Source organism: Pleurodeles waltl, chromosome 4_1, assembly GCF_031143425.1.
Source record: "Pleurodeles waltl isolate 20211129_DDA chromosome 4_1, aPleWal1.hap1.20221129, whole genome shotgun sequence".
NCBI classification, from domain to species: Eukaryota; Metazoa; Chordata; class Amphibia; order Caudata; family Salamandridae; genus Pleurodeles; species Pleurodeles waltl.
Genome location: NC_090442.1, coordinates 132,284,672 through 132,312,105, shown reverse-complemented (window position 1 = coordinate 132,312,105; position 27,434 = coordinate 132,284,672). Strand labels below are relative to the sequence as shown.

At 43.6% G+C, this 27,434-nt stretch overlaps 1 protein-coding gene across 1 annotated transcript in view; it reads left to right on the top strand.

Moving 5' to 3' along the window:
• The window catches only part of LOC138287453 (cystine/glutamate transporter-like), a 348,836-nt gene that overhangs the window by 224,072 nt on the left and 97,330 nt on the right, over positions 1 to 27,434 (top strand). Inside the window, exons 9-10 of the mRNA XM_069227882.1 lie at positions 6,357 to 6,453; positions 15,719 to 15,868. Of these exons, the coding sequence (XP_069083983.1) occupies positions 6,357 to 6,453; positions 15,719 to 15,868 (247 nt within the window). The remainder of the gene's footprint in view (positions 1 to 6,356; positions 6,454 to 15,718; positions 15,869 to 27,434) is intronic.

The window sequence follows — 27,434 nt, the reverse complement described above, 5'->3', positions numbered from 1 at the left end:
TATGATCGGGTGTTGGACCGCGCCTCAGAGTCACCTATTGTGTTACCCACACTAGGCCCATTGCTTTGATGAAGGGGGTTGTAGGGAGTGACTCTAACAGGACCATGAACGCATTCTACTTACCCTCTGGATGAACGGGGGAAACAGTGACTAGAGGTCGCAGCTTTTAGAGGTAGGTGGATTGTTTGAATGCTGCATTTCACAGGTCTGAGGGATGTTGAATTGGGGTGAATATAAGGGAGTGTGTCTACAGAAGGTGGCAAGGAAACGGACAAAGCAGGCTGTCATAGAGGTGGTGGGGGTAGGTTTTAAAAATAGGAGAGAATTGGTGGTATGTCATAGATATGGTGTCATGTAGGTCATCAAAAAAAGGCGGAGAGTTAGAAAAAAGCAAGGTGCTATGAAGAAGTGCTGGGGGGAAGAGGGGGAAGTGATGGGGAGGCAGGACAGCGATGAAAAGCACAAACTGAGCCAGGCTGGAGTGGGGTTAGATGAGGGGGGAGAGTGAGGAAGTGAGACAATGGAAGGGTAAGCAGATGAGAAGGTGAGGAGGTGAGAGGGGCACCCAGCACCCTATGTGGGGTATTATTTTAAGGAAACAGGTGGGGGTAAGGGTGAAGGGAAAAGGGGTATGTGGGGGGGAGTCCTGAGCGATTCTTGTTAGCAACAGTGAGGGGTATTTTTTATAAACTGGTGAACAGGTATTAAACTCACTAGGAGGCATCAGTGAGAAAAGGTGCCCACGTTTGCTGAAATAGGGTAGCTGGATCCTGCATATTATTTATAGGACGTTCAAAGGCTGCAGTCCGATAGATTGCTACTATCCATTCTTCCGGGGTAGGGGTTGTGGGAGACCTCCAGTGACGCAGCACATATATCTTACTTGTCGCCAGGGCTGTGTGCAGTAGTCGGCATTGCGGCCGGGCTAGGTCAGGAAGCTGTCCCATATCATGAATTAGAATAAGAGAAGGGGAAAGCGGTGTCTGTAATGGCATTGTGGTTCATAGAATAGCGCCCACTGTTGTCCATAGGGGTCGGACCGATGGACATTCGCAAAGGATATGTCACAGATCACACCTAGTCTCCAGGCAACGCCAGCACTCCGCATGCTGTAGTAGGCCCACTCTCTGTAATTTTGTAGGGGTCCAATACCAGTCATGGAGTATTTTAAAATGGCAGAACTTCAATCGGGCTTCTCCGACGCCTCTATCCACGGACAGCAATGTCTCTGCCCATCTTTCTACTTCGAGTTCTGTTTGCAGGCATATCTGCCATTTGAGGTGTAATGTTTTGAGAAGAGGTTGTGAGTAGAGGTGTTGTGTGATAACATCGTACAGACTCGCCATCACGCCTTTGAGGTGGCCCGAGTTGTAAGATAGGAGACGATGGGAGATATCTGAAGTGCCCATGGGGCAGACAGTGTTTAAGTTGCAGATACTGCCATGCCCGATTGGGGTAGAGGCCATATTCTCCTTGTAGACGCTCAAATGATTTTAACTTACCGTTCTCTATGATCTGGTCCAATTTTTCTATGCCCGCTGTACTCCAGTGTACCTAGTGTAAGGGATGCCCTCCGATCAGTATGCCTTTGTTTCCCCAAAGGGAAGCTCGAAAGTGGAAAAGTGGGTTAACGCCTAGGAGGTGATGCGCTCTACGCCAAGCTGCGTGCATATGTTTCAACATTGGATTGGTAGGTTGTGGATGGTAGTGGGTTTGCAGGGTACAAGTATTATATAGGCCTCTAAGTCTGCCCCGGTAAGAGAGTAGTAAACCTTCTGTTGTAATCCATTGCGGTGGGTCAGTCGTTCCGGGTAGCATATATCCTAGCTGGGAAAGGTGAAGAGTAAGGGTGTAGTGTTCTACTGATGGGATCCCCTATCCTCCACAGGAGCGGTGTGCTAAGAGTTTAGCAGAGGAGAGGGGGGGGCGAGAAGTACCCCATACAAAGGCTCTGATTGCGGCCTCTATTGGTCTTGAAGTTGATAGCAGTACTTGGATAGAGAGCATGCCTAACACATAAGTGAAGCGCGGTAAGGTGACCATCTGTACTGCCTGCTTGCTACCCCACATTGAGAGCCCGAGTTGGGACCATTTCTCGAAGTCCAGTTTCATGCGTGCAATGAGTGGATCGAGGTTGTGGGCCACCATGTTCTGCAACCCTCGATTGACAAGGATGCCCAGGTATTTAAGACGGAATGGCGTCCATCGGAACAGAAATCCATGTAATGCCGCACTTGATGGTGATGAAGGAGAGGGGTAATGTTTCGCATTTGTCCCAGTTTACTCGGTAACCAGAGAGGGCTGCAAAGTCTTCAACAATCTCCATTAATGCTGGGAGAGAACGGTTGAGGTCTGTCAGGGTAAGTAGAATGTCATCTGCAAAGAGATATAGGCCCTCATTACAACCCTGGCGGTCGGTGTAGAAGTGGCGGTAATACCACCAAGAAGCCAGCAGAAAAAAAATTGAATTACAAGCATGGCGGTTACCGCCATGCCAAACCGCCACTTCTACACTCCGACCGCCAGGGTGGTAACGACCGCTGGGCTGGAGACTTCGATCTCCAGTCCGGCGGCCATCACTAGACCGCCGGCGGTATCAGGACCCCACATACCGCCATGGATTTTGTTGGGTTTTGTACTGCCATGAAATCTGTCAGTGCCAGGGAATTCGTTCCCTGGCACTGATAGGGGTCTCCCCATCCCCTCCCCCCTCCCCAGAGCCTCCCCCCAAACCCACGACCCCCCTGTTATCCCCCAAAGGTGGCAGGACCCTCTCCCCACCTCCGCCCCACCCCCCCACAAAAACATTGACACCCACACCCCCCACCCCCCTACACGCATGCTCACACAACTAATACACATACAAGCAGACATACACGCACACAGACATATACGCACACATTTCCCATACACACAACACCCCCCAGCATGCATACACGCACTCACACACCCCCTCTACAGTCACACACACACCCCCATGCACGCACACAACACCTCCCCTCCCCTAACGGACGATCACTTTACCTTGTCCGGTGATCCTCCGGAAGGGAACGGGATCCATGGGGGCTTCTCTGCCGCCAGTCACCAGAACACCGCCACGCTGAATCCTGGGACATGATTTGATGGACGGTGTCCTGATGACATGGCGGTGGAGATGGAGCAGCCTCCACTTCACCGCCGACTGCCAGTATGGCTGCTGGCGGCTATCCGTCCGAAAAAGGGCAGAGGGCTGCCAGCAGTCATAATACTCTGGGTGGAAGACCGCCTGCACTGGGGGTCTTCAGCCCGGCGGTACCTCAGCGGTCTGTTTGGAAATTCCCCCTTGTATTGGTGTACCAGTAAGTAGTGGAGAGTGACATATAACGGCCGCTAGTGGTTCCTGGGGTAGTATGAATAGCAATGGTGAAAGAGTGCATCCCTGTTGCATTCCCCTGCGTCTGGGGAAAGGATCTGAGAGGAAGCCCCCAAAGTTAACCCGAGGGCCCATCATTTAGTAGGCGTACTTTAGCAATAAATTGGTCGCCCAATCCAAATTTTCACAAGGTCATAAAAAAGTATTCCCATTCTAAGCGATCAAACGTTTTTCAGCATCCAAAGATAAGGCTATAGCTTCCTCTGGCATGTTCCTGGCTTCCCGTAAGGCATGGGAGAGAGTTCATAGGTGGTTTCTAGAGGTGTGTCCTGGGACAAAGTATGGGGTAACTTTGTGCAGCTGGGCCGCTAAGGCACTGGCCGGGCCAATATTTTAATATCCCCATTTAAGAGAGAAATTGGTTGATAGTTATCACAGTGGAGGGGGTCCTGTGTAGCTATGTTTTATGATACTGGAAGTGATAAAGAACTGCGATGATAGTGATAACAAGAAAGAACCGTTGCACAAGGAAATCTATTGGATCAAAAAACTCGATACACTAGTACCCACGGGATTGAACGTTCGAATGGAATATAGTTTCTTTCTATTAATTACCCCAGAAGCATATTTTTCCAACTGTGTGATAATCAACATAATAGAGTTGAGCATATTTCTATTAGTGCAATAACTTGTATGATTTGCTCTTTGCTTGTGGTTTGCACAGTTTTAAGGGATACTGCGTTCATGTTTTAGAAAAAAACAATTCAGAGTTTTTTTTTGGTATTTACATTTCGAAACAATGTTGCATAATTTTATCAAAACGCTTAGGCAGTTAAAACGTGTTTTGGAATCCACCTGATCCTCGGATGCCCTTAACATCAGCTAATACACTTTTCATACATCGGCAATGCATGACTATTGAAACACAAACATCGCATTATCATCTAATGTATTTCTTCTTGACACATTTTATATCTGATTTTACATTTTTAAGTGGTCTTGTATTAATCTTGTTCATACAAGCTTAGCAATTGTTCAACCACATCACAGAATCTTGGGAATGCAATAGTAGTTTTTGTGCTTGTTTGAACTCAATTACTGTGTATGACCATTCAAAGATGGCGACCATTCAGACAGCACACATTGGGCCAGATTCACAAAGGTTTAGTATTGGGTTAGCATTACTTTTTTGCAGAAAACCGATAATAAACCATTTTGAGGATTAGTAAACCAACACAAATGTGTATTTGTGTTGGTTTGTATGGAAATGTAACGCACAGCAGTGTGAAATGCAGTGTGAAACTTTGCGTCAATGGGGCGTTACATGGGTGGTACATGGGCATTCCTATGCAACCACCCATTCTTTCTGATGGTACACCCCATCTACTAACATTAGTAGACAAGGTTTAGTGCCAAAAATTAACGCCTTTTGAAAGCAGGGGTTAAACAGAGAAATGTTTTCATTTCTATGTGCTTTTCTGACTTTGCATGTGTGCTGCACTATACGGCACACATATAGAGTGGGAACAGCTTTGAAACTTGTCTAGGCATAGTCTTTTACAAAACCTATGCTAGACTCATGCACACACCCTACCACTATGGTGCTAGTGATTCTGTGGCGCACAGCAGCTAAAATCAGCACTGGCACTAGGGGGAGAGGAGGAGAGAGCAATATTTCTGTGAATATGGTGCTCTCCTGCTCTCTTCCTGTCATGCAACGCAGTGCAGCATCTTTTTGTGTTGCGCTGTGTTGCCTGACAGCTTTGATAATCTGTGCCATTGTCTGTTTATGAATGTCATTCATTCCCACTTACTAGCCAGATTAGGGTGGTTTTAAATTCACATTTAGATTTGATATTCTTTTTTGAACAATATGACATGCATTACATTAGCACGTAGTGTGCACCGCTACATTCCAACAGTGGCACAAATATTTTGTTTATACACCCATATTCACCTGAATGTAAGTCCTCTTTTGATGTTTGTGAATTAGGCTCTGAATCTTCATTTTAGGTTTCAATTGTGACACCACTCCCTGCAGCTTCCAACAACATAAAAAGTGTAAAGTGGTCCCGCAGGGCATTATGGGATGCTCCTTCAAGAAGCGGTGAATAATAAATGAGCTACAATAAGCGTTCATGGGGAATAAGGGCCAACCATTCAACACATGAAATGGCAGATGTGAGGCAAGCTCATCTAACTCCACTAGAGTGAAGGTCTTACCAGCAAGTAGGAACTCTTGGTCATAAGTTGGTTTAGTCAGTAATAGGGAATCAGTAGGTAAAATGCTCTGCGTCCTTCACCTGGATTGCATATGGTTGAGCAAACATGGGCTTACCTTTGGCATACAAATGGCATAGCTCAAGCACAGACATATTCAGAGTGTTTATTAGAGACATTGGATCAGGGAACTGCACACACACAAGGAGTTCAAACAAAGAACTATGCCTCCAAATCTAGGCATTTAGGACTGAAGGGGAAATCGAAAAAAATAAATAAAATGACTTAATGAGTATAGGTAATCCTAGTACGTTTGCCCAAATGGAAAGCAAACTGAGGGTATTCAATATTAAAAGCAAAACTTGTTAGAAGAATTAAAGTAAGAAAGCAATTGATGTACTTGGTCAAAAAAATTCAGTCCCTCAAAGCCTGATAGATCCGCTACTTGTGTGAACTTGAGATCACTGTAACATAGTTGTTATTGTGTAGGTAGAAATGAGCAGATGTGATATTGTGCTACGAAAGTGAGTCATGTGTAAGTGGTGAGTATAAAAGAGTAATGAGTGAATACCTGCATGTTCCACTTGCATGCTAATGATGCACACATTTACATGGGAGCCTTCAACTAGGGTGTGATTCTAGAACCATGAAGAAGTACTGCCAACAAAAATCTAAATGCTTTTGTAACCTCCAAAGTGTTGAAGAGGGTAATATCTAGCCCTACTGAAGTCCAATTGTGCTTTTACTTGACCTAAGCCTTCTCATATCTTTTTTTCACCAACAGGATGTTTGTTATAGCCTCGAGGGAGAGACAGTGGCCCTATTTCTTCTCCATGATCCATATTCGAAAACACACACCTATGCCTGCTCTAATATTTATGGTGAGCTACATCTCAAAATGCCTAAATGCCTACTTTTTCTTCTAAATCTTTAAGTTCTCTTCCCAACCCAGTGTTCTGCACTATAGCATTAGAATGTGCCATATTGTCCGGAAATCAGTTATATGCACAGTAAACAGAGAACAAAGGTGGATTGCAAGAATGACACTGAAGCTCTATGCTGTGATGCTCTTTTATTTCTTCTTGTAGTTTTAGAGAGCTGAATGCCATGTGGATAGTGTCTAGTGTTCTCTGTTGAGAGGTCATTTAAAGGTTCAGTGCCAGAGACATGAACTTGTACCAGGATTGATGGACAATTGATCTGAAGTCTAGTGTCAATGATTTAGTGTTGTTTCATGGAGTCATTATTTGCTTAGCTTGAGAGAGACCAGGGCCAAATAAAAACTCAATGTCAAATGGAATTAATAGGGCATGTAGTAAACAAGAGACAAGAAAGTGGTGAAACGAACAAGAAACAAAGAACCAGAAAGTATTAAACCAAGTCAAGAAAGCGGGGTCCAAAAAAAAGTGAAACAGTAAAAGTAAATATGGGATGCCTTCAATACTGTATATGAAGTATAAGGATTGTGTTTTGCAGCAGGTGTAGTGTTTTTGCAGGTGTCTGCCAGTGACCTTTAGTGAGCCCAAAAGAAAGCTGAAACCAGTGGCGGCTGGTTGTTTTTGAAAGTGGTGGGTCAGAAATTTTAGACCCGAGTGGGACTTGGTAGAAACTCAGTATATGGATTCCATATTTACATATCCATATAGATCCATATATATTGAGTCTGTAAGAAGCTGTTTAAAGAAATACAAGTACCCATGCAGAGAAACCTCTACGTTTGTTTATATATACCAAACCTTGTGCACATTTATATACAGACATCCAGGCACACCTGTGGGCACCAAGCACATAGGACAAATTCTGACCCTCTAGACTATTGCTCTGACCCTAGCTGTCTATTGCATTTTGCAAAGTGTCTCCTCCAGTTTAATGCATTTTTGTACAGCTCATACCCTGTTGAGGAGGCTGGCCTGGTTTGTAGTGGGTACCTAAGGTATTTACACCTTATATCAGGTCCAGTTATCCCTTATTAGTAAAATGTAGACAGTGTCTAGTAGCCAGGCTCTCTAGGGGTAGTGTGGATGAGCAGCCAAGGCCTAACTGGGAGACATGCAAAGCTCATGCAATACCACTGTAGTCACACAGTACTCACACACATGAAAGAAAATACACAGTAAAGGAACTTTATTTTGGTGACACAAGTGTCACAAATACCATAGAGACTATACTCCCTTAGGAGGTAAGTAATACTCAAATTATATACACTAGTATGCAGAAATAGCTGTAAAAACAGTTAGAAAACAGTGCAAATAGTGAAAATCACAATAGCTAGAAATGGGCCTGGGGGAACACGAACCATATACTAAGAAAGTGGAATGCGAAAGTCGGTTTCCCACCTAGGCAAGTGTACTATGTAGAGGAGCACTGGGAATATTAGAAAACAGCAAAGGTAAGTAATAGAACCCACTCCAGAGCCCAGGAAAGCAGGAGTACATCACAGTGACTTTCCTAGAACACACAAGAACACGAGAAAGAAGATATTGCAAGATTCAGAAGAGTCTGCAAGACACCAATGATGGATTCCTGGACCTGAAGACCTGTGGAAGAAGGGACCAAGTCCAGAAGCACTGAAGAGTCCAGGGAGAACAGGAGCCCCTTCTAACCCAGATGAAGTTGCAAAAGATGAACCACCAGTTAGGAACAACAGTCAGTGCTGCACCCAAGAAGACAGAAGCAGGTTTCCTGGTTGGTGCAGAAGATGTCCCATGCTAGATGTATGAATGCAGTCTGGTTTGTGTCACTGGATTCCGCGAACAAGCTTTGGCACACACAAAGCATGCTGTTAGCGGAAAATGGTGTTGTCCGGGACCAGGAGGGTCCTGGAGCACTCTACACAGGAGTAGAAGTCAGAGGGGGCTCTCAGCAACTCAGAGAGCTCTTAGAAGACCAGGCAGTGTGCACAGGAGTCCCACAGCATGGAGGAAAATAAGGTGCAAAAGGAGGACCATGTAACGCTACACAAAGGGATCCCATGCAGCCAAAGAACCACTCAGGAAGATGTGTGTCGCAGGATAGAGTGCTGGGGGCCAGAGCTGCATGGTGCACAAAAAACTTTGTGGAAGGATGCCAACAAGCCTTGGTAACTTCAAAACACGCAGTGCAGTGGGGTACTGTCTTGCGTGGGGAGGAGAGCTTTTACCTCCACCAAAGTTGGACAGTTGGGTGTCAGGACTGTCGGGACCACTTCAGATCCACGCACTTCTTCAGGAGAGGGGACCCATGCCACCAGTCGTCGCTGCATAGGGGTGCCTGCTGAAGCAGGGAAGTGACTCCATCACTTCAAGGGAGATTCCTTCGTTCTTCTGGTGCAGGCTGAAGACAGGCTATCCTCAGAGGATAAACGACCTGGAAACAGTTGCAGTTGCTGGCAGGAGCTGACGATACAATGTTGCAGAGGTTGTCTTTGCTTCTTTGTTGCAGTTTGTAGAGTTCCTGGAGGGTCCAGATACAGTTTCTCCGTTGAGAAGGTAAAGTAAAGGATGCAGAGGATTCCTGCTCGAGTATTGCTATCCAAATCTGAAGAACCACCCAAGAGAGAGACCCTAAATAACCCTGAAAGGGGATTGGTCAGTTACACAGGTAAGCACCTATCAGGGGAGGGGGGTCTAGCATCACCTGCTGGCACTAGCCACTCAGATGCTCCCAGAGTTCCCTGCCACCTTGGAGTCCAAGATGGCAAAACTCAGGGACCCTCTGGAGGAGCTCTGAGCACCACCCCCGGAGTGGTGGTGGACAAGGGAGTGGGCACTCCCCTTTCCTTTGTCCAGTTTCACACCAGAGTGTGGACTGGGGGTCCCTGATCCGGTGTAGATTGGATTATGCAAGGAGGACACCATCTGTGTCCTTCAAAGCATTTCTAGAGGCTCTGGGAGGCTACCCCTCCCATGCCTGTAACACCTCATTAACAAAGGCTCACCCTGACCATTTAGTCTAATGGCACTGTTTATTCCCGACCCGGGTCATGTGAAGAAAACCCAAAAGGGAAACTCGTTTGTGAAAATAAAAGCTCACCACACCCCCCAGTTTGTCGTCACCGGCCTGGTTTATGCCTCTTGGGCGAGGAATCTTTCGACCTGCTAACACATGCGTAATGCTGAGGAGGCCTCAGGTCACATTCCCTTGACCCCTATTCCACAGGAAAAAAACAAGGATTCACACCAGCATTACAGAGCAGCGAAAGCAATTTATTTCCAGCTGCTCTGCCTTTTCATCTTTTTCTTTTCCAGTGGGAGGTCAAAGTCCCTCATGCCCTTTGAATCCAACCACCTGTGGCTGAAACATTGTATCTCTGGATGTAAGGGCAGATGAGGTAGCCAGAACCGGCTCAATGGTTGGTGGGACTTGTAAGGAGGTTTTTGGGTGTCCTTCTGCATGGGATTAGTTGTGATGAAAGTATAAATGCTTTGGACTATTCTAGAGATTAGTTGTTTCTCCAGGCCCGCAGAAAGCCATTATGGAGCTTGCAGACAACCTGCCCATTGGGCCTTAAATCAGTGTTTGAAGGTATTGTAGAAAGTAAATCTCGCCTCAGAAATACAAGAAACACCAACAGGACCTTCTTGAGGGGGAATGACGGGGGTCCAGGACCAAATAGGATGCAAATGCTGAACTATTTGGTCCTAGCGTAGGTCTGAGTAACGGTTGGCAGATTCCCTGGTGCCAGCCTTGTCCCTGCACATCTTCACATGGCATGATGGTGTAGAAGATGAAGAGTAGTTGGAACCTGCACCTCTATCTGGTTAGACATTAAGGGCCAGGTGTATGAAAGGGTTTTACCCATTCTGTGTCTATGGGAAAATGTGTTCGTACATATGGCCCTAAGAGTGTGACTCGCTAAAGGGTCACCATTGATTGAGCTACTAACCAAGGTTGATGAGTTTGGAAACTTGGCAGGACCCTACTATACTAATCAATGGGAGGAAGACTCCCATCAATGATTTTTACCTAAGTCAGTATGCTGGAATGGCAAGCCCATTTTCAAGTGGGTTTAGGAGGTACGGGCATCACACATGCCAGCATGATTCTGTATCTTCTCACTGCTAATTGTGTAATATGGGAGAGGAGGTATGGGACAATCTGAGTCACTGCGAGGAAGGCAGATGGTGCCCATGCCCTGATTGATGGAGGACAAGAGCTGTATTGTTCTGGTACTTTGGGACCAATTCACAAACTGCATTTACTAGTATGTAAAGTTGTTCTATCATTGTACTACTTACTACTACAATATTGAATTATCAAACCTACGGGTGGAGTTCCCTGCCTCTACCTCTACTATCTTTTCTATGAGGCGATCTCCACACATGCAAGTTTATTACTTAGTAGTGAATGGGGGAAGTACCAGGGGAGTAGTGGGATATAGGGGGACATTTACAACTAATTCTGATGGGTTTAGGGTTGTAGAAAAAGCTAAGGATGTGTTTAGGGAGGGACATGCAAATAAAAACACCCATCCACAAAAGAGTAAGCCCATTGCTATTCACAAACTACACTTCTAAAGTTACCATAGCCCCAAAACCAATACGACATTCATAAATATACTCTATCCCACCTTGGAGTATGTGTAGCACATGACCACTCACAGGTAGTGCAGCACACTTCCACAGAAAATAATAGAGGCAGAAGCTTAAAATAACACCCCTTAGGAAATTATGTTAAAATAATTACTTTATTTCAACTTTTAAAATGAAATATATATATATATAAATATACAATAAAACACCAACGTTGCCAGACATCCGAGGCTACTAATTCAGTAGCGGTCCAGGCGTGGACCTAGCCATCCACATATTATTGCCAACAATCCTCCTGTTACATGCAGAAAGTTCCCGGACACCAAATGGAGGTCCCAAAAACTTTTATTCACCAATGCTTCCTCCCAGAACAACGCATTTAAAATATTTAAATATTTAATATGGATGTCAATCAAATGATTATAATTAATTAGGTCATGGAGAGTGATTAATGTGGATATTTTAAGGAACAGAATGGTATTCGGTGCATATTATGTTTTCGAAAAATTGTTTTGGACTATTTTGGATATTAATAATAATTAATATTTAATATTTAATACCATATATGTAATGACTGTATAAAACTGCTCTGGACCATTTGGGTTATTAACAGTATTTAATATGTAATATGTAATATTTTATATGCAATATGTAAGTTATTTGAATGATTATATTGAGATTCAATGAATTTATGTATAAAGAGAGCAAATAATGTGGATAATTTTGTAATTGCAAGATCAACTTTGGTATAGCTTATGGGCCATTCTAGACATTCCAAGATGGTGCTGACATTTGCACACTGTGGGCTAGTTGGGTGACCTGATAGTCCTTCTTTTATTTTTGTCCTTATGTGTATGCTGGATGTGGTATATAGTTGGTTTGTGAGACACTCTCAATTGTTACGTGATCAAGGCTACGGCTGAAACGCGTTGTTCTGGGAGGAAGCATTGGTGAATAAAAGTTTTTTGGACCTCATTTGGTGTCCGGGAACTTTCTGCATGTAACAGGAGGATTGTTGGCAATAATATGTGGATGGCTAGGTCCACGCCTGGACCGCTACTGAATTAGTAGCCTCGGATGTTTCAGGGGAGGGTGTGGTATATAGTTGGTTTGTGAGACACACTCAATTGTTCCGGGAGGAAGCATTGGTGAATAAAAGTTTTTTGGACCTCCATTTGGTGTCCGGGAACTTTCTGCATGTAACAGGAGGATTGTTGGCAATAATATGTGGATGACTAGGTCCACACCTGGACCGCTACTGAATTAGTAGCCTCGGATGTATCAGGGGAGGCAATAGAGAGAGAAAAATGAGGATTTTGGAATCAAAACTGATTATTAGACTCAGCACCCTGAGCCCTGGGGGTTTAAATTCAAGTGAGGAGATGAATGTGCATTAAGGTTAATTGAAGCTGCTGGACATGTGTACTTATATTTTTTTTGCCAGTTATTCTAATCATATTTTATTCAATGTTGTTGTGTTTTTATATAATAAGTTTTTGTGATAGATGTGAAAGTGTGGGAGGTGTTTTGATTAGTGGTAGGTAGTTCTAGACATTCCAAGAGGGTGCTGAGATTTGCACACTGTGGGCTAGTTGGGTGACCTGATAGTCCTTCTTTTATTTTTGTCCTTATGTGTATGTTGGGTGTGGTATATAGTTGGTTTGTGAGACACTCTCAATTGTTACATGATCAAGGCTATGGCTGAAACGCGTTGTTCTGGGAGGAAGCATTGGTGAATAAAAGTTTTTTGGACCTCCATTTGGTGTCCGGGAACTTTCTGCATGTAACAGGAGAATTGTTGGCAATATATAAATATACATATATATATGTATATGTATTTGTTTGCTTTAAACATTAAAAATAATATACGATTTCAATTAAATTTAGGGAATATAAATGTAAAAATAAACTTTTTTTAAAATATGAAACTTTCAATAGAAATGTAAACTTAACTTTGATTGAAAACATGACTTTTAAGTAAATTTACAGAATGTTAATTACATTTTAGAATGCTAGTGAGAGTGGAATTTTTAAAAATATTGATAACTTGAATTATTATATTTTAATTATTATATTCATAATATAACTATTACATTTGATTATAACTGTTCAGTAACATTTTAATTTATTAGTTCTAGGCTATTAATAACTATTTCCATTTAATTTCCATTTTTATTTTGCATTAAAATATCTTCAAAAAATGTATTGACAGAAATAATACAATTCATTTTTTTCTCCATAATTTACCATAGGGAGATCTCTGCCCCCGGAGTGGAGATCAGTGCCTAATGGTGAAAGGTTACTAGTAGGAACTTAGTTACGCTCAGGTGTAAATCTCCAGTTAGAAATAGTGCACTCCCAAGTGTGGTGGTACATTTCCAAGATGCAAAGTAAGTCCAAGCTGTAAATCCTCACTTAGAAACCGTGGGTGGCAAAAAACTGTAGAGGTACGTCTGGATGCAAGACTAAATGCTGCTCTCACTCCTCAGTGTGGTGGTACATTTCTGAGATGCATAATAAGCCCATGGGTCTGGAGTATGGAAGTCTTCCAAAGGGCAGCGTAAAAAGCATGGAGGTCAGTTTACCAAAAATGCCAGGGGAAGTGACATCAAGCACCCTTCGATCTTCATTTTCACATACAAACTCATTCACACATACACTCTCTCTCTCGTAAACACACTCTCACCTGTAAACATGTACATCACATACATTTAAAAGTATTCTACTTACCTCTGCTGCTAGGGAAATACCTATTTCAGCTCTATTTTTTATTAACTAGTGAAAATGTAATTTTCTTCACTATTAGTGTAATAGAAACTTAATAGAAAACAAGGTAAATGGCACTCCAATGGACATCTATAAGGTCGAGCTATGGAGGAGATGCTGCTTTATTCCAGTCACTAATCTTTCCCCCTTGAGGTCAAGGGTTTCAAAGGCAGTGCTAGTGGTCGCAAAGGGTAAGCCAGGGGTCGCAGCTGAGACCCCTAAAAGACGTCCATGGTCACAAAGGCATGGAGTCAAGGAAGTTTCATGTCATTGGGCAGTCATGTAGAGCGATGTCAGAGGGCAAATTCAAGAGGAGGCCAAGCCACAGAGGGCCAAGCCATAAGCCACGTTCCCCCTGTGGTGCTCCAGCTGTGACAACAGGAGCCATCACAGGGAAAACATCTGCAATGTAGGCAGGAAGCTCAAAATATAGTGTGGCGTGTGTTTCTCCTATCATACTAGAGGGAACATGATTTATCCGCTGGGCTTTAAATGATCCAGGTTTCTCCTGTCGTTAAATGGCTTTTTCAGAAATGTAGCTATATTAGAGGAGAGCCTGAATCATAGGAATAACTAAATAGTCCAAGTTATGTAATGTTTCAGTCCGTGTTATATGGTGTATGTTTAGAGGTATATTAACTCCCATGGCTAAACTGGATGAATGTTGCCAATGTTAAGACTATTAGGAGGAATGAATTACTTTTGTTCATCACTAAAATGGTGTACCCTAATTAGAACGGATCACAGTCTTAATTCCACCATGACTGAAAATAAAGAGTTACACAATCCATACACAGGAGGAATGTTTAAATATCCACACAAAAAAAGAAAGGAGCACAAAGCCTTCAGTCGATAGTTTAATTGTGCTACATAGACAGCAGTCGTGCTCTGCTTGGTGCAAATTTAGATTGTGGTCTATTGTTTTTAAGTGTTTAAGTTTTCTGGTGCCACCAACTTGTGTTCCCTTTCTTTGCTCTATGCCTCTTTCTAGCTTTTTCTTCTCCCCATCTGCTTTTTCCTCAATTAGTCCCCAATCTATAGAAAGTGCTTCCTGTTTCTTTAAGTTTTTGCCAGTTTCCAAAATACTGCAGAAAAAACACTTTGGCCCAGATTTACAATTTTTTTTTTCAATGTAGGACAAGGCAGCATCCAAATTAGCTGTGCTGCATTGCGTGAAGATAAAAACACAGGATTATTTATGAGAGGCTTGTGCCACCGAAGCGTCACTCTTTCTGCCACTCCGGCGACGCAAACCTCTCGACCATATCTTTTTAAAGAATTAACACCTTTCCTCTTGTTTGTTCCTGACTTAAGCAGTTGTTCATTTTTTATGCAAAGCTCGGTCTGGCTATCTTAATAGATCAAAATGCATCAAAATCCAAGGCTGCGTGCATTGAAAGTGGGTTTGGAGCTGTGAAAAGATGATCTTTTCAGAGCAAAATACTTGTGGTAGATAGTGCAGACCAGTTTGTGTTGCCTTGCATCACTTTGTGTCACGCTAGCATTGTGTGCTCAGACTTAAGGCCTGATTCATAGTTTGGCGGACGGGGTTACTCCATCACAAATGTGACGGGTATCCTGTCCACTGTATTACAATTCCATTATAGCCTATGAAACTTGTAACACAGCGGAAGGGCTATCCGTCACGGATGGAGTAACACATCTGCCAAACTCTAAATCAGGCCCTTAATAAATCTGTCCCCTTGTCTCATCATGCAACAGGACCACTAGTACTGCTTTATATTGTGCATTTGAGTAGCATTTGTATTTTTTTTATAAATAACTTTTCATCACTTTGCTATAATGAATTAATAAATGCATCTAAGAAGTTCTGCACCCAACTAATTGGTGTTCATCTTTTGCTTGACAGCTGCCCCTGATATTTTTGATGGTATGGATTGGAAATATCGATGAGCTGGTGACTTTCTTTAGCTTCCCTCGCTGGCTTTTCATTGGACTGACAACTCTAGGTCTGGTCATCCATCGTTTCAAGTATCCAGATCGACCCAGGCCATTTAAGGTAATGGATGGAAAACTTCTACCTTGATTACCTAAATTGTGGCATCTCTGCCTGGTTTTAGTGAGTTTTCTGAATCCCTCATTATGATTTAAAATTATGGCGCCTTTGCTTTAGGCACTGAGGGGGTCATTCCGACCCTGGCCGTCCAAGACCGCCAGGGCGGAGGGCAGCGGAAGCACCGCCAACAGGCTGGCGGTGCTTCCTGGGCGATTCTGACCGCGGCGGTAAAGCCGCGGTCAGAAAAGGGGAGCCGGCGGTTTCCCGACGGTTTCCCGCTGGCCCAGGGAATCCGCCATGGCGGCGCTGCTTGCAGCACCGCCATGGGGATTCCGATCCCCTTCCCGCCAGCCTGTTTCTGGCGGTGTCCACCGCCAGAACCAGGATGGCGGGAACGGGTGCCGTGGGGCCCCTGGGGGCCCCACAAAGATTTTCACTGTCTGCTTTGCAGACAGTGAAAATCGCGACGGGTGCCACTGCACCCGTCGCACCCCTGCAACTCCGCCGGCTCCATTCGGAGCCGGCTTCATTGTTGCAGGGGCTTTCCCGCTGGGCCGGCCGGCGGTCTTCTGGCGGTCGCCCGCCGGCCCAGCGGGAAAGCCGGAATAGCCGGTCTTTCGGCGGGAACCGCTTGGCGGGCGGCGACCGCCGACCGCCGCGGTCAGAATGACCGCCTGAATTTCTTAATTATATATTTGTGAATGTGGTTTAATATCCTCGATATTAAACTGCATTCCCAAATATATCATAGTCCCCATAAATGTTGAAAAATAATAACTAGGTTCATCTAACAGTGTAAGTCAGATGCAATGAAGTGTTACCTGTATAACAGCGGACACGTGGTGCAAATGTATATCTGCAGTGTGTTTTGAGGGTATAATAATTTTACATAGGTGAATGACACTCAAAATGAAAATTTCAAATAGACAGGAAAGCAAAGTCATGTTTTATAAATATAAGAACAGCAACTGAATGAAGCAATGTGGAAAGAGGTAAGATAAGCATAAATTCTAAGGCAAATCCATAATAAAAGGTGTATGTGAGCAGTTTGTTTTGTTACAGTTCCAGTACCTAGCAAAGGTCTCAAGGGAGTTGGAGTTCTCTAAATAATGCGGGCACTATTTGTAAGCAACTCCATAACAATGTGCTGTTGAAACTGCTATCAGTAGGAGTGTGCAAACTTGATTTCCAGGAAATGCATGTGATTCTCATGAAATTGTGCCTATTACGTGAAATGCAATTTGCTGGTATTGCAAGCAAGTGTTATCTGCAAGGGTATTCCGCTCATGAAAACAACTGCCATGAATGATACCACCATAACAACAATTTCACACCTACCTAACTATGAAAATCGTTGATTGGTTCTCAAAGGATGAGTCTGCAGTAATTTCAGGAAAAGGCCATAAGTTCATATGAGCAGAACCAAGACTCACCCCTTACAAGTATTTGTTCTGCTTTCCTTCTTATCTCGTATCAGAGCTTACAGAACATATCTGGAATGCTCTTCTGAGTTCAAAGAAGACCTTTATTGTTGTTAATTCTTCCCCACCCACAAGTTCGTGAGAGACGAATTAATAGATTTCAAGCACACGTTCAAATGAGTAAAAGTATTGCAGCAATGAAAACAAAATATATCACAGTACTTCTCAGTTGCAATGTACACAGCAGGTTATATATATATATGATATTGATAAGATATTGAATGCAAAGCAAAACAAATACTTCACCGTGTGAGAAACTATTTACATCTTCATCTTTCTGGGGTCTGCAAGTTGATGACTCCGGTCAACTGCGAGAAAGAGATTATCTACCCACACAGGAGACTGGCAACTGGCGCCAAGTTCCAGTCCGAAGTCAAGCAGATTCGAATCTAATTCTCTGAAGCCCCGAGCCATCCTTACAAAAGCGTGCCCCCTCCTCTCAGACTCGGGAAAACTACGCAAGCCTTTGGAGACTGGCCAGATATCCTAGACTTCTCCTCTTCCCAAGCCTGAGCAGAAAGGAAAACACCAAATGTACTCTCTCTTATCAGGTCTAGTCTGGTGTGAGAAAAACATCTTGGTTCATCTTGTGCAAAAACATAGCTTGGAAAAATACAGTTTGGATTCTCAACTGCAATGTCTAACTCCACGTTAAAGGCAATAGGCAGCTAAACTTAATATCAAATGTAATGTCTAATGTCAAGTCAAAGCCAATAGGCAGCTGAGCTGAATACAAAATGCAATGTCTAATATCATGTCAAAGCCAATAGGCAGCTAAACTGAATACAGCATGTCAAAGCCAATAGGCAGAATACAGAATGTAATGGCTAATGCCATATCAAAGCCAATAGGCAGCTAAACTGAATACAGCATGTCAAAGCCAATAGGCAGAATACAGAATGTAATGGCTAATGCAATGTCAAAGCCAATAGGCGGCTAAACTGAAGACAGAAAATAATGGCTAATGCCATGTCAAAGCCAATAGGCGGCTAAACTGAACAAAACATATAACGTGCTACTGGTGAACATTGAGCAACTAATATGCGCAGTGGTGAAACACAAAGTCATTGGTCAAACAAAATTAATAGCATCACATTCCACCCTATGACCAATGAATTTTTGTTTCACATATCTCTTCTGTCAAACAAAAACAAAAAAAACATCAGCACAAAAAAAAAAACATTATCAGCAAATCAGATTTGAATGATCAAAGCAATCACTGTGAAGCAATGGAAGTGGATTAACATATAGATCTCATAACCGTTCACATCAGATACATCTACACAGAAAAGACTGAAACTTTTATACTCTAAATGAGATTATAGTGTCTCTAAAATAGCAATTTGATGTAGCATGAGTTCTACTCATGTAAAGGTGCACGGTCCACCTGAAAGGTGTGCTGGAAAGTAAGTGAAAGTCAGAGTTCCAAACAAAAAAACACAGACAGTTAGCTGTTAAGGTTGCTTAGTTCCAGTGGAAGAATGTAATCAAACAAGTTGAACTTGAATTGAAGGCGCCATTTGCGCAAAATGGATCCATGGTGCTTGTACTGTACTCAGTCAGGTTCAGGTTGGGGGTTCGGTCCCTTCCCCGACCCCACACGCACACACCCGAAGGGGGACCACACAGCACACTCAGGGACAGTGGCGAAACGTGGTAGGATCTGCAAAAGAAAAAAGTATGACTTTTCTTGCAAATAACATTTGTCATTTGAAATGTACCCTTCCTCTTTCTTTCCCTGTTTTATAATCAGCAGGACGTTTTTGGGGCCCTTTGTTATAATTTCTGCAGATTCTGGAGGGTCACTTAGGGCTTCAACCCACACCTCAGCACTGAGGTTTTTATCTGCTGCACCACAGCTTCCCTTTTCTTGCACTGTTAGAAGGGCTGGGGCAGACTCCTTCTTTACCAAACCTCCATTCACTGCACTTGTGACAAGTTGGGCAATTCTGTCTCCAATTTGTATGAATGAATCAGATTCTTTTCTAGTTATCAGCATAATTTTGATTTCTCCTTGGTAATCTGCAGCAATCACTCCCCCTAAAACCTGATCAATTTGCCATATCTGTCCTGGTAACTTTTCTCTCCCCAACGGCTCTGTGACTGTTTGTGGGGCAGATTGCGCTTGTGCGTGCTGCACAGTTTTTATCAAATCTAGGGGAATGTGCATCTCTTTCATCTCTGCCCACCTGTAAGTGGCTTTTTCTCCCAGCTGTTCACATTTCTGGTGCACCCACTTAGCCATCCCCACTAAGTCAGAATTCTGGGTGAACACTTCTCTCTCTGAATTTTTCTCTTTAATATCTGCAAGGGAATTGAACCAGTTAGGTACAAGCCGTGTGGAAAACCAAACGGCTAAACCATTGGCAGTAAACCAAGAATCAGTGTAAAAATGACACATCTCACGCAGCTCTTGCTTTAAAATCTGACACACATTGTACAACGCTGTTCCTTCTCCTGTGCCAGAAAACAACATTTCAGTCAATGAATCATTAGTAAAACAAACATGCTTTTTATCCTCAGTGGACACGAATTCAAATGGTGCACACAATTTCACTGGTGACTCTTTTACCTGTGGTACTCTAGCCCTGTCTTGCATGTACCAGATCCAGTGTATGATCCTAGCTAGGGGCACTCTTTTCTTCCCCTGTTCCTGATTTACATGTAAATCAGTGTTTCCCTCTTGCACTGCGCAGAAACCTAAAGTCTGCATTATTTTATTTGCCAAATCACAAGCACGCAGCTGCATATAATTTTTCCTTGTGACTCTGTACCAAAGTGTTAGGATTTCACTCAGATGAGGGCTATTCTGTTTCCAAAAATCAAACAAGCTAATGAAACTCGGTGTCTCTTGCTTAATGCAAACAGTAAGAAACTTTAAAATCTTTCGTTTTACTTCATTTTGCAAGGGTAACTCGTAAATCACATTGTCGTCCTTCTCCTTGTTATCAGTTAAGGAATGCACTTTGACTGCCAAAAAACCTGGCTCACACGGAGGCTCAGAGTAGCTCGAAGTTGTCTTAACCCCCTCATTACTGGAATGGGAAAAGACAGATTCTTCTAAAACTGCAGTTTTATAACTTTCAGCATCATCTTGCATTAATGTATTCTGGCTAATTTGCTCACGTAAATTCTCATTTTCATGTTCCAACTGCCTACATTTCTCCTGCATTTCTCTGTAAGCAGATAAAAGTTCCGAAACCCTTCTGTCAAAAACAAAAGCAACATCACTGCTCTCAAAAGGCACATTTTCTAAATATGCTTTATCACAGCAAAACATGTTTCTCACAGCACCATCAGGCAGTTTAACTACACATGCATTTTCAAACATGGCCTGCCGTGCTTCTGTAATTCTCCAAACAACAAAAAACAATTACACTTTTAAATTGTGCACGTAGAAATATATAATTCGACCCTACCCCACTCCTGGTACCAAAATGTTCTGTTTTCCTTCTTATCTCGTATCAGAGCTTACAGAACATATCTGGAATGCTCTTCTGAGTTCAAAGAAGACCTTTATTGTTGTTAATTCTTCCCCACCCACAAGTTCGTGAGAGACGAATTAATAGATTTCAAGCACACGTTCAAATGAGTAAAAGTATTGCAGCAATGAAAACAAAATATATCACAGTACTTCTCAGTTGCAATGTACACAGCAGGTTATATATATATATGATATTGATAAGATATTGAATGCAAAGCAAAACAAATACTTCACCGTGTGAGAAACTATTTACATCTTCATCTTTCTGGGGTCTGCAAGTTGATGACTCCGGTCAACTGCGAGAAAGAGATTATCTACCCACACAGGAGACTGGCAACTGGCGCCAAGTTCCAGTCCGAAGTCAAGCAGATTCGAATCTAATTCTCTGAGCCCCGAGCCATCCTTACAAAAGCGTGTCCCCTCCTCTCAGACTCGGGAAAACTACGCAAGCCTTTGGAGACTGGCCAGATATCCTAGACTTCTCCTCTTCCCAAGCCTGAGCAGAAAGGAAAACACCAAATGTACTCTCTCTTATCAGGTCTAGTCTGGTGTGAGAAAAACATCTTGGTTCATCTTGTGCAAAAACATAGCTTGGAAAAATACAGTTTGGATTCTCAACTGCAATGTCTAACTCCACGTTAAAGGCAATAGGCAGCAAAACTTAATATCAAATGTAATGTCTAATGTCAAGTCAAAGCCAATAGGCAGTTGAGCTGAATACAAAATGCAATGTCTAATATCATGTCAAAGCCAATAGGCAGCTAAACTGAATACAGCATGTCAAAGCCAATAGGCAGAATACAGAATGTAATGGCTAATGCCATATCAAAGCCAATAGGCAGCTAAACTGAATACAGCATGTCAAAGCCAATAGGCAGAATACAGAATGTAATGGCTAATGCAATGTCAAAGCCAATAGGCAGCTAAACTGAAGACAGAAAATAATGGCTAATGCCATGTCAAAGCCAATAGGCGGCTAAACTGAACAAAACATATAGGGGGTCATTCTGACCCCCGCGGGCGGCGGGAGCCGCCCGCCTGGAGGGAGCCGCCATATGGCCGCTCCGCGGTCGAAAGACCGCGGAGGCCATTCTGGCTTTCCCGCTGGGCTGGCGGGCGACCGCCAGAAGGCCGCCCGCCAGCCCAGCGGGAAACCCCTCCCCACGAGGAAGCCGGCTCCGAATGGAGCCGGCGGAGTGGGTAGGTGCGACGGGTGCCACTGCAAGGCAGACACTGAAATACAAAGTGGGGCCCTCTTACGGGGGCCCCTGCAGTGCCCATGCCATTGGCATGGGCACTGCAGGGGCCCCCAGGGGCCCCACGACACCCCTCACCGCCATCCTGTTCCTGGCGGTCGGAGCCGCCAGGAACAGGATGGCGGTGAGGGGGTCGGAATCCCCCATGGCAGCGCAGCAAGCTGCGCCGCCATGGGGGATTCCCAGGGCAGCGGAAAACCGGCGGGAGACCGCCGGTTTTCCTGGTCTGACCGCGGCCAAACCGCCGCGGTCAGAATGCCCTGCGGGGCACCGCCAGCCTGTTGGCGGTGCTCCCGCATCCCCGGCCCCGGCGGTCCTTGACCGCCGGGGTCGGAATGACCCCCATAACGTGCTACTGGTGAACATTGAGCAACTAATATGCGCAGTGGTGAAACACAAAGTCATTGGTCAAACAAAATTAATAGCATCACAGTATTCCACTCAGATAATATTCAGTTGAGGAGACCAATTGATCCTTATCCCCTTAATACAAAAGTGGAATACTCATTAGTACAGTGTATTTTAATTTCTGTAAAAACAAAACAAAAAAAGAAACTGCATTCCTCATCGCTCTTGTGCAACTATAAGGTCATTGTGATCATTTCTCAGAGGTATGCAATGAGTCCAGTTCTTCCTGACTTGAATTCAGTGCAAAGAAAAAGGTTTGTATGGTCTGCACTTGCGTGACCACTTAATTTCAGTTCATCACAAACACTCTGTCCAGTCCTCAACTTTTCACCTACAAATCATTGGTTTCAGGTGTGTTTGTCTAATTACTTCAATGGAAGCGAAACAAAACTATATTAGAATATCACACATAAGTCCAGCACTGAGAACAGTGACCAAGGGACCCGACTCTGTGCCTTAACTGGCCCAAAGGGGCAAGGCATTACCTCACCCAGGTGTGCTTTTTCTGTTTTGATGACAAACTATATAAAGTTACCAACCAAATAATGAAATCTAACATGTGCACACTTGTATAGTTTTATCAGCGCGTTTTAGAAGGTAAAACCTTCAGATATTTGAGGAGGTTGGAAAGGCACAAAAAGTGAGAGGAATGTGGAGTCGGTGTAGAAACACTAATGTCTACAGTTATTCCTCATTCCCACTTTAGTAAATTAACCAAAACAGAGAAATAACATCCTTGTTTTCAAATTCATCAAGCAAAATGTCATAGCTTATCACTGGCGCTCACCCCAGTTCCCATACACCTCTGGTCCTGGGTATTATTGGCCATCTCTTCCTTGACTGCCGTTCAAGGTGTTGTCCGCACAGACTTGACAGGAGTCATGCTAGCTAAGATTGTGGCTACTGCATGGGTGCTGCCCAGAAGTAACTCCTCCATCACCAGCACAGCCAGTGGTGTCCACATGTAGTTAATCCAAAAGCCTTGACAGAACGCCCCATATGAGTGGCTGGCTACAACAGGATTTGAGAATCCACTGCAGGATCTGAGGATCCTGGGATTTGACAATCTACTGCAGGATTCCAGGATTTGAGTAAATTTATGGTAAAAACCCCAATCTTCCTGTCCTGGAACAGCAGAAAGACTCACGTTCCTTTTGGGGCTTGGGGGTCAGGCCTGATGTCTGCAGAAGCCACCCCATCTTTTCTTTTTTTATGTTTTTTGTGATGTCTAGTGGGCTTTCTTCTCCCTCCAGAGCAGACCAGGGGCATGGCCTGATACCAGGGGTTGCCACCCCAACCCATTCTTGGGACAGTGTCATCATCATCATAACTTTATTTTTGCAGATGGCCTTAGAAATACAAAATAATTGAACAATAGATAAAACCTCTCATAAATATTTAACAGTCCTGAAAACTAGTACAAGATTAAAATAGTGAAACACTTATTTATAATAATAAACATAAAAAATTAAATAAAATATGCACAGATAATCAATGAACCAGTCTTAGAACTACTCCAACATCCATAAGTTAAAAAATAAAATAAAATGGAAATAAAACATCCTCAATGCAGTACCCAATCCCTGCCCATCAAACATCATTCTGCAATGGCGGCATATAGCAACATACACAAACAGGACCCTAGGCTTGATCTATTATCAAGGAAGCATCCCCTTTTGATCTGCATTTCTGCATATATAATAAAAACCGTGAGACAGCAAATACAATTGAATACTGTGTGTTCGATCTAAGTAATCCCCAAACTGCGACATATCGGGATGATCCAAGCCCTCCTATGGGCAAGATAATGAGGACAAAATAACATGATATGCTCAATAGATTTATGTGACTCAGGACAAAAAGGGAAGATCATCTCTGCTACAGAGGTAGAACACAGCCACTTCACTGTAAATGACTGGACCAGCAGCTTCCCAATCCGGAATTTAATGTTCAGTGTTCTTGCAGCTGGGGGTTCAATATCATCCATGTACTCCTCCCGTGAGTGAGAATCTTTGAATTTAAAAAAAGCAGAAGTCAAGGTACCCACTCTCTCACGCATATGTAGCCCTTCAACAACGCATTTCCAGTATATCCCCTTTAACATAGACTTAGGTACTTGACATGCAGATTCCAAATTTACCCATAGGTGCTAACAACTATTTTCAGGCAGGCATCATTTTATGTATCTCAGCCATGGAATCCTGGCAGCTCCAGGGAACTTTAGGATATAATCAAAGCCCAACCAAAAGGGCGCCAATTCCATGATGGACCAAATCCTCCCCTGTCTTATGGGTAGGAGATCGATAACCCTGGACTAACCAAAGGGGGGCAAAAAGGGTACTGGCCTGAATATTGGTAAGGAGACAAAAAAAGCAATTCACCACCAACTCCAGATCATTTACATTGCCATGTCACCAAAGTTCCCCACCATATAACATCCCACATAAAACTTATAAATTATAAATTTGTAGTGCAGCAGTCACTGGGCAAAAGCTAGAACCCTCAAAATACCACCCGTGTAGTACTCCAGTCTAAGCTTGCACTTAAAAATCTGTGGAGACCAACCAAAAGATTCATTGAGGGTGTCCCCCAGATATTCAAAGGCACAAACCCTCTCTAAGCAAGCACCATTTAGCCTTGTGTGAGATTGAGTGGAATGGCAAGGACTTAATGGCATATACTTGTTTTTACTAAGGTTAATCTCCAGCCCCCTCTGTTGACAGAAAACACCAAACTGATCCAGCAAATTCTGGATACTCATAGGAGACTTTAATATCAGTTTGGTGTCATCTGCAAACAGGAGAGCTGGTACCCCCCCTACTAGCCAAAACTCTGGGCATTGTTGTTATATTGATCCAAAAAAGACACAAGATAAATAAATAACAGCAATAGAGTTGGAATTGATGCACATCCCTGTCTCACACTCCTCAACACTGGGATGAGGTCACTCATTTCCCCAGTAGGACCACACCTGACTTGGGCATAATTGTTCTCGGTGAGCCTTCCAAAGATGTCAGCAAGTATATTTTGGCACACTCACATTGGGCAAGACTTTCCACAGTGCCTCTCTGGGGACAAGATTAAATGAGGCAGAAGGCCAACAAAAATTATGTAGAACCGTCCACCACCTATCACAACATGTTTGCAGTATACTAATTGCAGCTGGATGACTTGATCTGTGGTACGTATCCCCACTCTGAACCCAGTTTGAAGGGGAGTGAGTATGTCTGCTTCCTCCATCCAGACTTGGAGTCAGTTCAATAAAATACGATTGAAAAGTTTCTGCGAGCTGTCAAATTAAACTAATAGGCTGATAGTTATATGGAAGGGACTTTAAGTCCTTTTTATAAAAGGGAGTAACTTCGGCCCCTGTCCAAGTCCTTGGCATGGGAAGCCCATTCATAATGCTATTGAAGAGCAGACATAAATATGGACCTCAAATCTCTTTCTCTGGCTTCAATGGGTCCTCCAGGACCTTATCCAGACCAGGCGCTTTCCCAGGTGTAATCCGCTTGATGGCTTTTGTAACCTTGCTTACAGTAATGGGACAGGTAGGTCAAACAGGCTAATTAGATGTGTCCTCCCAACGAGAGCTAAAGTAGCACCAAACCCATTACTTCCGGGATTGCTCACGTAAAGACTTGAAAAATGTTCAACCCAGGCAGAAGCCATTATATTACAAGAGGGTGAAGCAGTGAAAGGTGGACTCCTTTTAGCCAGAGTTTGCCAAAAAGTACAATGATCGTTTCCTTTTGCTGCTTGAAGGAGGGCCTGGCAATAGGCTACTTCATAATCTCATTTGGCCTTAACTATTGTTGCATTATGAAAAGCTCTAGCTTCCTGAACATGGCTCTAATACCTCTTTTAATGGGGGTCATCAATGAACACTTGGATTACCTACAGGCTTTAGTGTACCAGCGTGGCTCATGGGTCCATTTGGGGAGGGACCTGTGTTCCATTATAAAAAGCTCCTTCAGGTGCAAAACAGGATGTTATGAATAACAGTGTGAGCCTCCCATGAACCTTCTGAAAGAGACCTCCCTCCCAGGGCCGTAACTGCTTCCAGAGCAACAACAAAAGACCCATACAAGCACTGCTGGATAGTGGAGGAGGAGGCAATAGAGCCCACTTCAATCTGTGTTGACTACGAGTGAGAAGAAGCTCCCTATAGAATGATTCATGCTTGTGAGGTGGAATAGAGTTACCCACTGAATTAAGTAACAGAGCCAATGCTTGTAGTTGCTATGGCTATGCAGTTACGTAATCACCACCATATCAACAACATGTCTCCACAGCTATATGTCCACCAAAGCATAATCTATACGCCTGGTTCTTACCTGTCGATTAAAGGTAAACTTCCCATCCTTATCTGAGGTAGTTCTCCCATTGCAAGCTCTCAACCTATTATTAAGAGTGAACATATTCATTGGCAAGGCAGCCACCGACCATTTTTTCGCAGGATCAAGAGATAAAGTGGTTACACCCCACACTTCATCCTCCTCCCCAGAAAATGGTACGGTGTCAAGGGGTTCAAAATTACAGTTGGAATCACCAGCCACGATCCTGTATACATCAGCAGGAAGAGTTGGCTAAAAGGCATTATTAGCATCCATAGCAACCAACCTGGACTTTCTACCATCATGCTGACAATAAACATTGATTAAACATATTGTGGTCCCACCAGCAAACCATAAGGTTGCACACAGAATATCTGGGGCACAAAGATCAACAACATTAGCAGTGCATACCAGGGATATTTTCAACCAGATTACAAAGCCCCCTGGCAGCCTGCCCCTCTGGAGGGATAGGGCAGGTTGATCAAAGGTGGCAACCCCCACCTGAAAGGTGAAGAAGTGGCCCAGGTTTCCTAGAACATACAAATGTCATGATGATCAACAAAATCACCACTCCTGACATATAAGCTTGTTACTAATTCCTGC